Raw genomic sequence first — 13,455 nt, 5'->3', positions numbered from 1 at the left:
CCTGATACTCTTCCTCCTGCTCCTGTCAAGCCTGACAGATACTATAGGGTCCCAGAAACCCATTCTCATTTCTTTAGGGCCCATGCTGTTGATTTAGAAACTATTTCCCAGGGGCCTAAAGGGGTTTCAGCTACCACCTCCAAAAATCCTTTGCCTTCCGACAGGGAAGCAAGGTCCTTAGAGAGATGAGGAAGAAGGTTTACACCTCCACTACTTTATCTATGAGAGCTCTCAATTGTCTCTCTCACATGTTTCAATATCAGGATTTCCTGTTAGATGATTTACAGAAAAGATTGGCCTCTCCTGAACCTTTAGATAGGAAGTCTTTGCAAGAGGCTGTTCATAATTCTCAGCAGGTTAGCAATCACTTTCTACAGTGTGGATATGATGCATTGGAAGCTTCATGTAGGGCAGCTATGACAGGGGCGGTCATTCGTAGACATGCATGGTTAAAAGAACAACCTTTACCAGATCATGTTAAGGCAAAACTTCTTGATGCACCCTTGGAAAAGAACAAGCTCTTTGGTGCTAATGCTAAAGATGTGTTAAAGTCCATTGAGGAAAAAGCCAAGTCAGTTCAGACAGTCAAAGATTTCCTCCAGGTTCAGCCACCCAGATTCAGCAGGAACTGGTCTTCTAAAAATTGGTCCTTTCCTAATCCTGAAAGATTTCAAAGGGGCAAAAACAGGTGTGCCCGAGGAAGAGGGCAATACAGAGGATCCTACAGGGGACGACAATGGCAACCAGCAAACCAAAGAGGTGACACAGGGGTTTCTCCTGCCCCGCAGGGACAATCTCAATGACTTTCCTCTAGTTCCGCTTACCAAGGAGCAAACAGAAGCTCCCTTGGGTGGAAAATTATCTTTGTTTTCAAACAATTGGCACAAACTGACAAAAGACAAATGTATTTTGGACATTATAGACCACGGTTACAGGTTCCATTTTCATACCTTGCCAAGAAAACAGGGCATGCCAAACCTTCCACAAAATCAGAGAACAGAGGCTATCAAGCAAATTTCTCTGCTTGCTCAGATCAAAGCAATAGAAAAAGTTCCACTACAAGAACAAGGTCAGGGATTTTATTCAAGACTGTTCCTTGTTCCAAGAAAAGAAACTCAATGGAGACCAATACTGGATTTGTCCGCTTTAAACACTTTTCAAATAGTACCAAAGTTCAAAATGCTGACTCTACAGCAACTCCTTCCCATGCTGGGCAAGGGGTCTTGGCTGATTACTCTGGACCTCAAGGAGGCATACCTGCATGTCCCTATCAGACACAGTTGCAGAAGATACCTCAGATTTCTTGCAGGGCCAGAGCATTATCAATTCTCAGCATTGCCATTTGGCTTATCAACTGCGCCCAGAGTATTTACGAAATGCCTGGCATCAGTAATTGCTCATTGCAGGCTCCAGGGGATACAAATCTACCCGTACCTGGACGATTGCCTCATTCAAGCGGACAACAAACTAACCTTGACAAAAAACTTGAACTATGTCATACACTTGCTACAGGCTCTGGGATACACAGTCAACTTTCAAAAGTCAAGACTTCAGCCATCCCAGCAAATAACCTTCTTAGGAGCCAAACTAGACACAGCCTCTCAAATGGCTTACCTGACAGAAGACAAGCAAAAGAAGTTAACTCATTACTTCAAAAGTTTAGCAAAACTCACCCAGATGACTGCAAGGAGATCCCTACAGGCCCTGGGTTACATGGCATCCTGCATTCTCCTGGTTCCACTAGCAAGACTACACATGAGAAAGCTTCAGTGGTACCTAAAAAGCTTATAGTCCCAACACAGCAACAACCTAGAAGCAACTTTACCGCTCATTCCATGTCTTCAAAAGGAATTTCTATGGTGGGCCACAGTAAGTCAGTCAAACACAGGTATGTCATTCAAAAAACCTCAGATAACACAGACCATGACCACAGACGCCTCAGACCTTGGATGGGGGGCGCACATGGAGGGCAGATGTATTCAAGGACAATGGTCTCCAAAGGAAACACATCTGCATATCAACCAAAAAGAAATGCTGGCAGTAATGCATGCCATCGAGGCCTTTGGACAACAACTTCAACAAGGCCACCTACTAATACGGACAGACAACACCACTGTGATGTGGTACATAAACAAGCAGGGCGGCACTCATTCTTACCCCCTTTGCAGACTGACAATGAATCTTTGGGAAAAATCACTGAGTTTAAACATACAGTTACAATCCCAGTTTGTTCCAGGCAAAGACAATGTTCTGGTGGACAGTCTAAGCAGGAATTTCCTAGACCCCCACGAATGGAGGTTACATTTAGACATCTTCATATGACTCACCTCGACATGGGGCAGGCCAGACGTAGACTTATTTGCCTCCCACCTCAATCATCACCTACAAAAGTTCTGCTCAAGGACATATCATCCACAAGCATGGAAAATAGATGCTCTCTCATTCAACTGGAGCTCCCTAACTATCTATGCATTTCCACCTCTGCCACTGATGACCACAGCGTTACTAAAGATCAAAGCAGAGCAGCCGAAGGGGAACCTAATAGCTCCAGACTGGCCAAGACAACACTGGTACCCACTACTACGGAGCATATGTCACAACAAAACGTGGGCCCTTCCCCAATGGCCCCGACTTTTGACTCAACACAACTTCAGGACAGTTCATCCCAACATCCAGACGCTACAGCTAACAGCTTGGGAGATCCCATAAATAACCTCAATCTATCTCTCTCCAAGGAAGTTCAGCGGATACTAACAGAAGCCCGCAAACCATCCACCAGAAAGGCTTACTCAGCCAAATGGAAGAGATTCAGCATTTGGAATACCAACAAGGGTCATGATGCATCACTTTTGAGCATTCCACTCATTCTGGAATACTTGGCAGATATGCTACATAACGGACTTTCATACTCTTCCATAAAAATACATGCTTCAGCTATCTCAGCTAGGTACAACACTGATCCACCTGTATTTTCACATCCTTTGTTAAGGCAATTTCTTAGAGGAATCAAGAATATAAAGCCCCCAAGAAAGGCACCAGTACCAGCTTGGGATCTCAATTTTGTCCTAGAAAAATTGACTCTACCTCCATTCGAGCCAGCAGCTTCTGTGGATTTACAATTTCTTTCCTGGAAGACAGCTTTCCTGCTGGCCATTACCTCAGCAAGAAGGGTTTCGGAATTACAGGCCCTAATGGCAATCCCACCGTTCATGACTTTTCACAGAGACAGGGTCTCCTTACGAACCAACCCTACCTTTCTACCAAAGGTGGTATCTAGGGTTTCTTTAAATCAAGCAATTCACCTGCCTACTTTCTTTCCCAATCCTGAGAACAAAGGGGAAAGACTGTTACATACCTTGGACATACACAGGCAACTTCACTACTACCTAGACAGAACCAACACCAGTAGGAAGTCTGATCAGCTTTTTGTAGCTTACGCCCCTGGAGTACAAGGAAAAGCAATTTCCAAACAGACAATTTCAAAATGGATTGGACATTGCATCAGATTCTGCTATTCCTTTCATGGAAAGAGTGTGCCAGCCAATGTCAGACCACACTCCACCAGAGCTACAGCCACCTCTACAGCATTCTTAAGAGGGGTGCCTACAAAAGACATTCTAGAAGCTGCTACATGGAGCTCCGCGCATACATTTTCCAAACACTACAATCTCCCTTTATATTCCAGATCCAGAGCAGGCTTTGCTTCGGTAGTCCTGCAGGGATTGATAGCTACACCATCCCTTTCTTAGAGCATACCACCTCCCCCAGCTAAGCTATGGTATTCAACCCATATGTTATGACTGCAGTTGCATTCTTGAAGGACATAGTACAGTTTTGTACCTACCATAAATGTAGATGTCCGATAGATATGCAACTGCAGTCGGGTTTTCCCTCCCTCCTTCCCCTCTATGCCTTGGGTCCACTATTCTCCCTGTTATCCTTAGCTGGGGATATCTGTTATGGTGTATCTGTTTATTGCTTATTTATTTGTATGGAAACCTATTATTGTCTTCCAATTTGATTACAGCCTTCCTTGGTGGGCACCTGGCATCTGGGGCAAGAAACACTGAAGAAGATGGCGTCGGCTGATGCTTATGTACTCCAGCCGCTCTGACGTTGGAGAGAAATGCGACATCAGCCGAAGTCGGACCCAGACTTTGGAATCCGTCCGACCGAGGGCTGCCTGAGGCAGGACAACCCATATGTTATGACTGCAGTTGCATATCTATCGGACATCTACATTTATGGTAGGTACAAAACTGTACTTACTCCAGAAAGGGCTGACACAGACAAACAACTGGTGTCAGAGCCATGGACTGTAACTAAATGCCAAGAAATGTATAATATCTTTCAGGAAATCATCCACCCCTGGTATCTCATGTTGAGAACTCACTGCTTAGACATGACCCAGTAGTCAGTGACTTACTGACAGACAGACAGTAATCTAGCCTTTGACCATCACATGTGTACAGTAATCATTTTATGTTGCTCAACTTATAAACAAAGGTATGGCATCTAAGTCCAAGGAAGTCATTGTTCCACTGTATTTGGCATTCAACAGACCCATCATGGAGTACATTGCCCCCTTTGGTATGTATTTAACTAGGCATATACAATAAGTGGTGTGTCCAGAGAGGTTCCTCACTAAAAGAATACAGTTTGTTTATGGCAGGGGACCACCAGATTGGCTTCCTTTTTTTGGAGGAGAGGATCTTGGTTCTTTTGGATATGGCGAGATCCATGCATTTGTGTACATGTTTGTACAGTGCATTGGTGTATGATTCCTTTCTCCATCTGCCTACCTGTTTCTCTGGGCTTCCTCTGCTCTTGGAATGAAAACAGGAAGTACTCTTCCAAAACTGGTCCCATTCATAACAATAACAAGTAGGGTAATTTCCCCAATACCCTGGCCAAATTTCTCTTAGCAGTGTAAATACCACTACATGACTCCCCTGAAGACAGGCCACTGGCCTAATAGGACTAACCTTTTCAACAAAGGATAAAATAAAAAAATCCTCAATATAGTTCAAGGGACATATTTCCAAGTCATTTACTCCCAAGTGTACTATGACTGCGTCTTGTGTACTTGTGGTGGAAGAATTTGAGTGCCTGTATGATGTGATGACTCTTGCCACCCAGTAGATGGCTCACTATGGCCCTCTCCTTATTAATCCCACTGAGTGATGCAGCAGTGTGATAAGTAACATAAGTTGTAATACATCACTAATTCTCTGAAGTGTTCTCAATTTAATTTCTTTGTTTTAGCTTTTTCAGCTAATAACTTCAATAAAACAATATTACATCCATTCAGATTTAGTATATTTATCATACCACGACAGCCATAACATAGTTATAAGCCTAATTTCCTTAAAGACTCTACTTAAGAATTTCCACGAGCCGTAAATGCTAAAACCCTTAAACATGACCAGAAAGATGCTTCCATTAGCCAAGTGTCACCTTTGCACATCTCCATAATTGAAAATTGCCTTTGAAGTATCATTTTCAACATCTTTGGAGGATAAAAATATATAAGTAAATACTTCCAAACAAAACTGATTTCATTATTTGATGGCACATCACATTCTGTCAAAGCCATTTCCAGACAATTTCATCTCATTCATTCTCTGAGAGTAAGCCAATGTAGTGGGATTTTAGGAATTGTCTCTGTACCTAAAGCCTTTATAACGAGTTCTGTATGCTCTATTAAATAATCAGTTCACTTCAGGATTTTCAGCCAGTGGTTCTTTTTTGGTATGTAGTGTTTGCTTAGAAAATTAATGAGTCTGAATGAGGTAGCGTGTAATTGCATTTATATGGTTTTGTTTTAAAACATCCTTGAAGATCTGCTGTGACGAGTACTTCTCTTAACTTTTATTTACCTATGTAATATACAAATACTTTACAAGTTTCTTACTAGAAGAACTAAAGGTCATATATTGTAAAGCTGCCTTTTTAATGGCAATGTATCATTTGGCACTGATTGATAGCACTGAAAATCTGTCACTACCCTTACACAGAAGGGCCTTCAGCTGTTTAAACATCTGTGTAGTAAAAGTCAATTTATTATAGTATTGCTGCAAGAATTATGCACTGATGATGTACTGTTTCAACTAATATTTTACATAGCTCTACTTTTCGTGTCAATCTGACTGTGACATCAAAGTGATAGAGGATTAGTGACGTTTAGAAATATATTATTTCATGCTTACGTAATGAGTTCTTGAAGGACACCAACTGGCCGTTAGTTACATGAGGCTTCATAAAGTGTTTGGCATTTTGTGGAACAGAGATACTACTCTGAAGCACTACTTATTTGAAATGGGGTGAGTAGGTTTGTGCCATTCAGTAGTCAAACAGAAAAAGGTGGATGCAGTGCATTAATATGTGTATATATGTTTTTTAAGCCAAAATGGTATATTTTTTTTTTAATAGGAACTCGAAAGGCAAAAGCATTCATGCAGTGTTCTCCAGCACAAATTAGATGAGCTTAAAGAAGGTATTCGCCAAAGAGATGAACTCATAGAGGTAGGTGTGTCTTTTCTCCAAATGTTTTGGATGTGTAACACTTTAACCCCCATTCCTGAGTCATTGTATGATTTAAAGTTCATGAATTACTACTACCTCATTCTTTAGTGTTTGCCAGGAGTGCTTTTCTCTGCACCCACAGTGTCCCAGCATTTCCTCCTCCTGCATTTCATTTAGAGCTACATGTACTGGTGTCATATTTACATACATTTAATTTATTGTTTTACTGTTTTGCTCCTCCTACTGTTAAAACTATCATCTTTTAAACATTTTTAAGACTCTGGCAAACATACATTAACAGAAAACCATATTAACATTTTTTCCACTTAAACACAATATTCATCACTTGTCTTTTTTTGTAATTATTTTCAGTCCAACATTACATAGATTGCTGAATTTCCTGCCTTCCCTTAAACCTAACTCCTCCTGAACATTATTCTGCATGTACTGTTCCTACAGTTTCCATTTATTCCTATGTAATTTGCTTCTTCTCCCTTCTAAAGACCCCTCTTCCAGATCTTCTTTCTTTTATAATATTCATTACTTCAAATATAGTCTGTTTAGACTCTGGTTTCCTTTTTCTAGTAACTGCTTTTTGCAGCCAACATAATTAAACTTAATAAGGCCTTATGTATCTAGATAATTCAGATACTTTGTCCTAGCTCAAAAGATCATGTTCTTAGCTACAGACATTTGCTCTCACAATATTTCTGACAGAGTACTCTGAAGGGAATTTTTAATATCTGTCACCTCATTACACCCCCAACACACGTTCCCAGTTAGCTGTTTCTTCCTCAGCATACCTCCAACATTTGCTGTCTACCTGAAAAATCCTTTAAAGTCTGCTTGGTTATGAAGTACCTATGCAAACAGATCCTTAACCTTCTGGACTTTGTTGCATACTCGGGAGACATACTTATGTCCTCCCATTTTTCTCTTGTAAATTGCTTTTCTTCATTTAGTTATCATGCAATATTTTGTATGCCTTACTAATTATCCCCTTTTTAATAGCAGTTTTTGTTCTGGATTCAACCAAAAACTCCACCAGATCAGATCTTAGATTCCCCTATACATTTCTCTTTGCCTGTACTCAAATATCAGTCCCTGGTAGGGTAGGAAGTCTTCAGCCTGCAATCCATTGTCTTGTTTGCCTCTTCCCACTCCATAACCTTTCCCTCTCTAGTTACTTGCTCCCAGTACCTTTGCTCCTTTGCCAGTCTTCTCCAGTAAATTCAAGCCCCCTCTTACCTGTTTTCTGTACCCCTACTTGCAGTCATCCCTATTGGGAAAATCTCTCTTCTCCATTCTCATGTTGGCTTAGTTCTTAAAATATTTTCTGCTACTTTATAAATATAATATTCTGTGTGGTTGTTATTCTCCTTAAGGATCTGCATCCATAATCCCACACACTGTTTCTTGAACTTCCCAACTTCATTATCATCGTCGTCGTCCCTTTCCATTTTGATTTTTATCTTCCTGCTTGTGTTACTTATATGAGCCTTAGCTGTGTAGCTGTAAAGTATCCTTTCAAATCAGGTAGTCCTAAACCTCCCTGTCCTATTGGAAGGATCAACCTTTCCCACTCAACTCTTCCCTTCCCAGATAAATTCCTACAACTGTCTATTTATGGTTTTCCGCAACTTCAGTGGTTAATAAAAACATGCCTTACCTATATATAAAATTAAAGGGACTAAAGACAATATCACTGCTTGTATCTTACTAACTGTATCCATGAAAAAAAGCTTCCAGTTTCTCAGTTGTTAGTTTATTTTGTTTAATTTCTTCTCACATACCCTTAGTTTCCATAACAGAAGCTTTTTTTAATCCATACTCCTAAATAGTTTATCTTATCGCGATCCCATAAATATGAACCCATTCATGTGTTACATGATGACTATAGCCTTATTTTTGTCTTTATTAATTTTGTATCCCAAAAGGACTGAAACTGTCTTACAATGTTCCACAACACTGAGGTGCCCTTTTCTGGATTTATCAGGTACAAAATATGTGCAAATAAAGCCATTTTTTCTTGACCACCATGCCAATTATATTTACATTTCCGAGTTCCTTGTTTTCTCTGACACTGGCTCTAAAAATTAAGTAAATAAAGGGAAAAGAGCACACTCCTGCTTGGTTCCTCTGTTCAGACACAGCTTATCAGAGAAGATCCTTTCCATTTTAATTCTTGCCTCCGATCCTTCATATATCCTCCTCATTATTGTATCAGGGAATGAAAATGCTTCGCTTGCCCTATTCATAAACTCCCAGCTTCCTCTGTTGAATGCCTTCTTTGCATCAAGACCCACTAGCAACAGCAATTTTTTCTTGCATTCTCTCATTAATATTGTCAAATATTTTCCTGTCCTGTACAAAACCACATTGAGGCATATCTGTCAATTTTAATAATACCGTTGGCATTCTGTTACATGATTTAAAATTGAAATGGGTCTGTATGAAGTAGGATCTGATTGGGTCTTTACCCACCTTGGGTAACGCAGCCATCAACAGCTTTCTTCCAATATGTTGGTGCTTCCCCTATTTTTAAAATACTGTTAAAATCTTCCAATTCTTTATCACTTTCCTCCCTCTTAACTTCCACAGGAATACTATCTGTTCCTGGAGACTTCCCCGAACATTGATTATACATCACAGTATTTATCTCATCCTTTCCTGTCTTAACTGTTAATTATTGAGGCTCATCCTCATCTAACCTTGGCTTAAGTTAAGTCTTCCATAAATATTTCCACTTGTTCTTTTTCTTGATTTCCGTATTTCTCTTCTTTATACAAATTTTGATAAAAACGTCTACAGGGTTTATGGATTATTTTTTCTTATAACAGTCTCCCTAGATTTGGCAAGAGCACTTTATACTTTCTGCTGCCCAAGTCATTGTGCTTAAAGTTTTTGTGCTGAAGAGTTATCAAAAAATAGTTGCTTGACAACAGACTTTCTAAATGCTTGCAAATTATGCAGATAAACCCTTATTTTCTTTTTAGTATTCTGCATTTATGCCTTGTTCTGTGAGGTTCCACTAATTCTGCAGTACTTCAACCTTTGTCAACCCCTCTATGTAATTCCTCTTAATTCTTAACCATATACCTTTCTCTCTTATTTCTACCCTGTTTTATAAACTTCATTTTATCCCACTCACTATAACTTCTGAATATGTTTGTGTTTCATAATAACTCTGAAATTTCTGCCACCCGTTCCTTAAATTCTCTTTTTCACAGTTAGATGGGAAAGCATCAGTGTCCCATTTTTAATTACATAGCATTTCTGTTATCAAAGCTTGAATTGAAATAGTTATTGGATGTTTGTCAGACCTTTCAGTTGCATACAAATGTTCCTTTAGGATATAATTTCTGTCTAGTCTAGCCCAGTTATTTTATCTTGGGGAATAACACACACATTTTGCTTGAGTTTTTACTACTGAGTTCACATTTTCCATAACAAATATTTCATAAATGTATTTAGAAATCTACCCTCTTTTGTTATACTTTTCCATCTAGGTCACCCTGATACATGCTCATTATTGCAACTCAAGTTCCATTCTGCACCTGTAAGTAAAATTCATGCCAAAATGTTCTTAAGCTCAATAATAGTTTTTGGTGGAAAGAAAATACATTCCAGCATAATTTTCCTCCCTTGACAGTAGCCCCCTTATTACCAGCCATCTACCATTATTGTCTTTTTTTCTTTTGTATCACTGTTTGAGTACCTCTAGCAATTAATAATTACTCCCTTTTCCTTTATCCCTGATATTTTGCTGAATATCCATCCTGAAATCCTTTGTCAATTTCACATGCTCATTTTTTTGCAGATGTCTCCCCTGCAGCATTGCTGTTTGCACTGTGCATTTCATAATATAATTCAGTGCTATCTTTTTTTTGTCTCTCGCTGTAAGACATTTACGTTCCAAGATAATATGGATAGTGTAGCCTTTATGATAAGTAGTGATTGTTCACACCTATAATACTTGCTAGTTTTGTTGAGTGTGTATTTCCAGTGTTTGTGTTATATGCACACAAACTGTTTGGCAGGGCTGATCTTTTGTATAGTTGTTTCTTCTCATCTTCATTTGAACCTATCCTCTTTTTTCAAGAATTTTTATTTTTATGTAAACCCTCAAACAAAAAATTAAATATATTTTCAAAACATCCCATTCCCTATTAATTTACAACAAACCCACAAAACTATGTACATCTACAAAAAAATCTTTGAATTTACCATTACAGCTGCTCTTATCTCTCAGTGTGTATGCCCAAACATTGCAAAGTCCCTTAGAATCTTGAACTACGCCTGACACAGCAGCGCACATTTCCACTGCTCGTGGCTATCTCTTCAGATCGGGAAAGAAGTGTATGTTAAGTCTGTAACTTTCATCTTTACTACCATTCAGTATACTATACTTCAGTGCTTATAGACTACAGTGTCTGATGCACACCTCACTAGGGACAACAGGTGTTTGGCTTTTTAACCCCCCCTCCCCTTTCCACATAGATTCAAATAGCAAAGACTAATAGCATATTTCTCCATAACCAAACCAAGTGTAACCAAAACCATTATTTTGGACTACTCCACATCCCGGGAACGCAAAAATAATACTTTACTTTTGATAAATACCTCACTGATTATTTATCTTTCTTCTACCAGAGTTCTCCGGTAGGGGTCTGATAAAGTATTGTAATTTGGCTTTAAATCCCCTATGCACCATTCCCTCACCCCCATAGTATCTGATTCTAGCCAACCAGTCTTTTTAAAAACCCTGGGTGCCATCTTTGAATTTAGCATTACGGCTGCTCGTATCCCTTAGCGGATGTGTCCATACAGTAAGTGTTATATGTTGCAATGTGCGTTTATATATCATTTTCGTGATTTTAAGTAACTGAAAAAAATGCTTTATGTTTAACCTGTTTCACTACACAGAATGGACGCTGTATTCCACTCTGTTCATGTTTGAGTGCTAGTATTTCATATTGTACTGCTTATTAGATTGCTGCGTTCTTTTGCTTCATATTCTATTTACTGAACTGTGGTTACATCATAGCTGTTTTAGACTTGTCAGTCGGTGGCAGCAGTTGTGTATATATAAGCTTGTTTCCACGCAAGTATTATGACCTATCCCTCAAGTTGCTCTGTGCTAACTTATGTGCTTTAAACTAATATTCAAAGTGAATTGTGGTCTCTACCTAACTGGCCGACACTGTATCCCTACTGTAGCAATTAGCAAACTAACCTTGTAGACCAACTGTTAAGCATTATATTTTGTCTACTACCCATGCTTTTGTAATATACAGCTACTTTTAATGTACCTAAACTACCTATTAGTACTTGATAGTTTTATATTTTTTGTATTTCATATTATCAAATTACTCTGTGGTATCTTATCTGCTTTTAAACAATCTCAAACTTCATTGTGGTGTCTTGCTAACTGCTGGACACAGCATTATCTCTACTGTAGCATTTTGCAAATGAACCTTGTAGACCAGCTGTTAAGCATTGTATTTTGTCTGCTACCCTTGCTTTTGGAGTGTACTGCTAATGTACCTAACCTTACTACTAGTAGATGAGAATTTTGTTTTGTTTACTTTTTTCATCAAGTATTTCTCATTTTACACACCATCTTCTCTCTGCTCTTTCAGTTGCGAAGTCCCCAACTACCCCTGACCCAGCAGAGTGCTTATTTCACACTGCTTGCAGCTAACTGTCTCTTCAAACTGGGATAGTTAATATCAAGCCACTAATAAAAGAAATAAGTGTATGTTAACAGTCAATAAGGTAATCTTTTACTCCTCAGTATACTATACTTTACACCTCACTAGGGATGACATCTGTTTGTTTTTTTTAACCACCCTCCCACATAGATTCAAATAGCAAAGACTAACAACATATTTCCCCGTAACCAAACCAAGTGTAACCAAAACCAGTATTTTGGACTACTCCACATCTAGGGAATGTAAAAAGAACACCTTACTTATAACAAAAACCTCACTGATTTTTTTTCTTCTACCAGAGTTCTCCGGTTGGAGTCTACCCACTCCTTTCACCCTCACTGTGCCTGAGCTCTGTCTGCTTTCCTACCCCACCCCCTTTCCCACTCACCCCCACTTTCCTTAAACTTGTACACTCACTTTCATAACCACGCCCCACCTACTACCCAACTACTTTGTTCCAACCAATCCTAGCTATCCAGTCACACAAACTACTTTCTCCCTTTTACTGTATTACCTACACACTTTTCTTTCACTTAACATACAATATGTTACTCATGCTACTTAACTCCCTCCTCCTTACTTTTTCCTACTTCACCTCCTATCATTCCTACTGCCATCACTCCCACTCTTCTCCTACTATCTCTCTCAATCACTGCAATCCACTTATCTCTATAAACCTCTCTTTGTAGCGCCCTCACTGTTTACTAACTTTCAGATTCTATTACATAAATTTAAAATACTTCTTCCACCCTGCCCCCCAAAAAATGTAGCCCCAAACGTCTCTTCTGCAGCCCCATTTCCACAGCATACAAACCTTTCTTTCCAAGCCTCCTTCTGGGTGACAGTATTCACCCCCGGCCCTGGCCCTCCCTTCACCCCAGCCACAACCACCAATACTCTCCCCTATAACACCTGCAACCCTGGCCCCCACCCTCCAACCCAGCCATAATTAACCATCCTGTCCCCTCTAACACCTCCAGTATGTTACCAGACCATTCTCCCCCCTTTACCCCCTATCCAAACTCCACAACCTCTCTCCCCAAGCCCTTAAAGATACTCTCCCTCAATATTCAAAGCATAACTAACAAAGTAACTTATTTGCATGCCCTTCTCTCTCTTTATAGCCCTGACATTCTCACCCTCTCAGAAACATGGTTACAACCCCATATTACAGACTCTGAAATCCTCCCTCTGGGTTATAACATCCTCTGCCTCG

At 39.6% G+C, this 13,455-nt stretch overlaps 1 protein-coding gene across 1 annotated transcript in view; it reads left to right on the top strand.

The window, feature by feature from the left end:
- LRRFIP2 (LRR binding FLII interacting protein 2) overlaps nt 1-13,455 on the top strand; it is a 1,911,431-nt gene that overhangs the window by 451,261 nt on the left and 1,446,715 nt on the right. The window contains exon 4 of the mRNA XM_044075332.1: nt 6,433-6,525. Within this exon, the coding sequence (XP_043931267.1) occupies nt 6,433-6,525 (93 nt within the window). The remainder of the gene's footprint in view (nt 1-6,432; nt 6,526-13,455) is intronic.

This window comes from Protopterus annectens, chromosome 6.part1, assembly GCF_019279795.1.
Source record: "Protopterus annectens isolate FY-2018-M chromosome 6.part1, PAN1.0, whole genome shotgun sequence".
Taxonomy (NCBI): Eukaryota; Metazoa; Chordata; order Ceratodontiformes; family Protopteridae; genus Protopterus; species Protopterus annectens.
The sequence above is the reverse complement of the archived record's forward strand: the minus strand, read 5'-3'. Positions and strand labels throughout refer to the sequence as shown.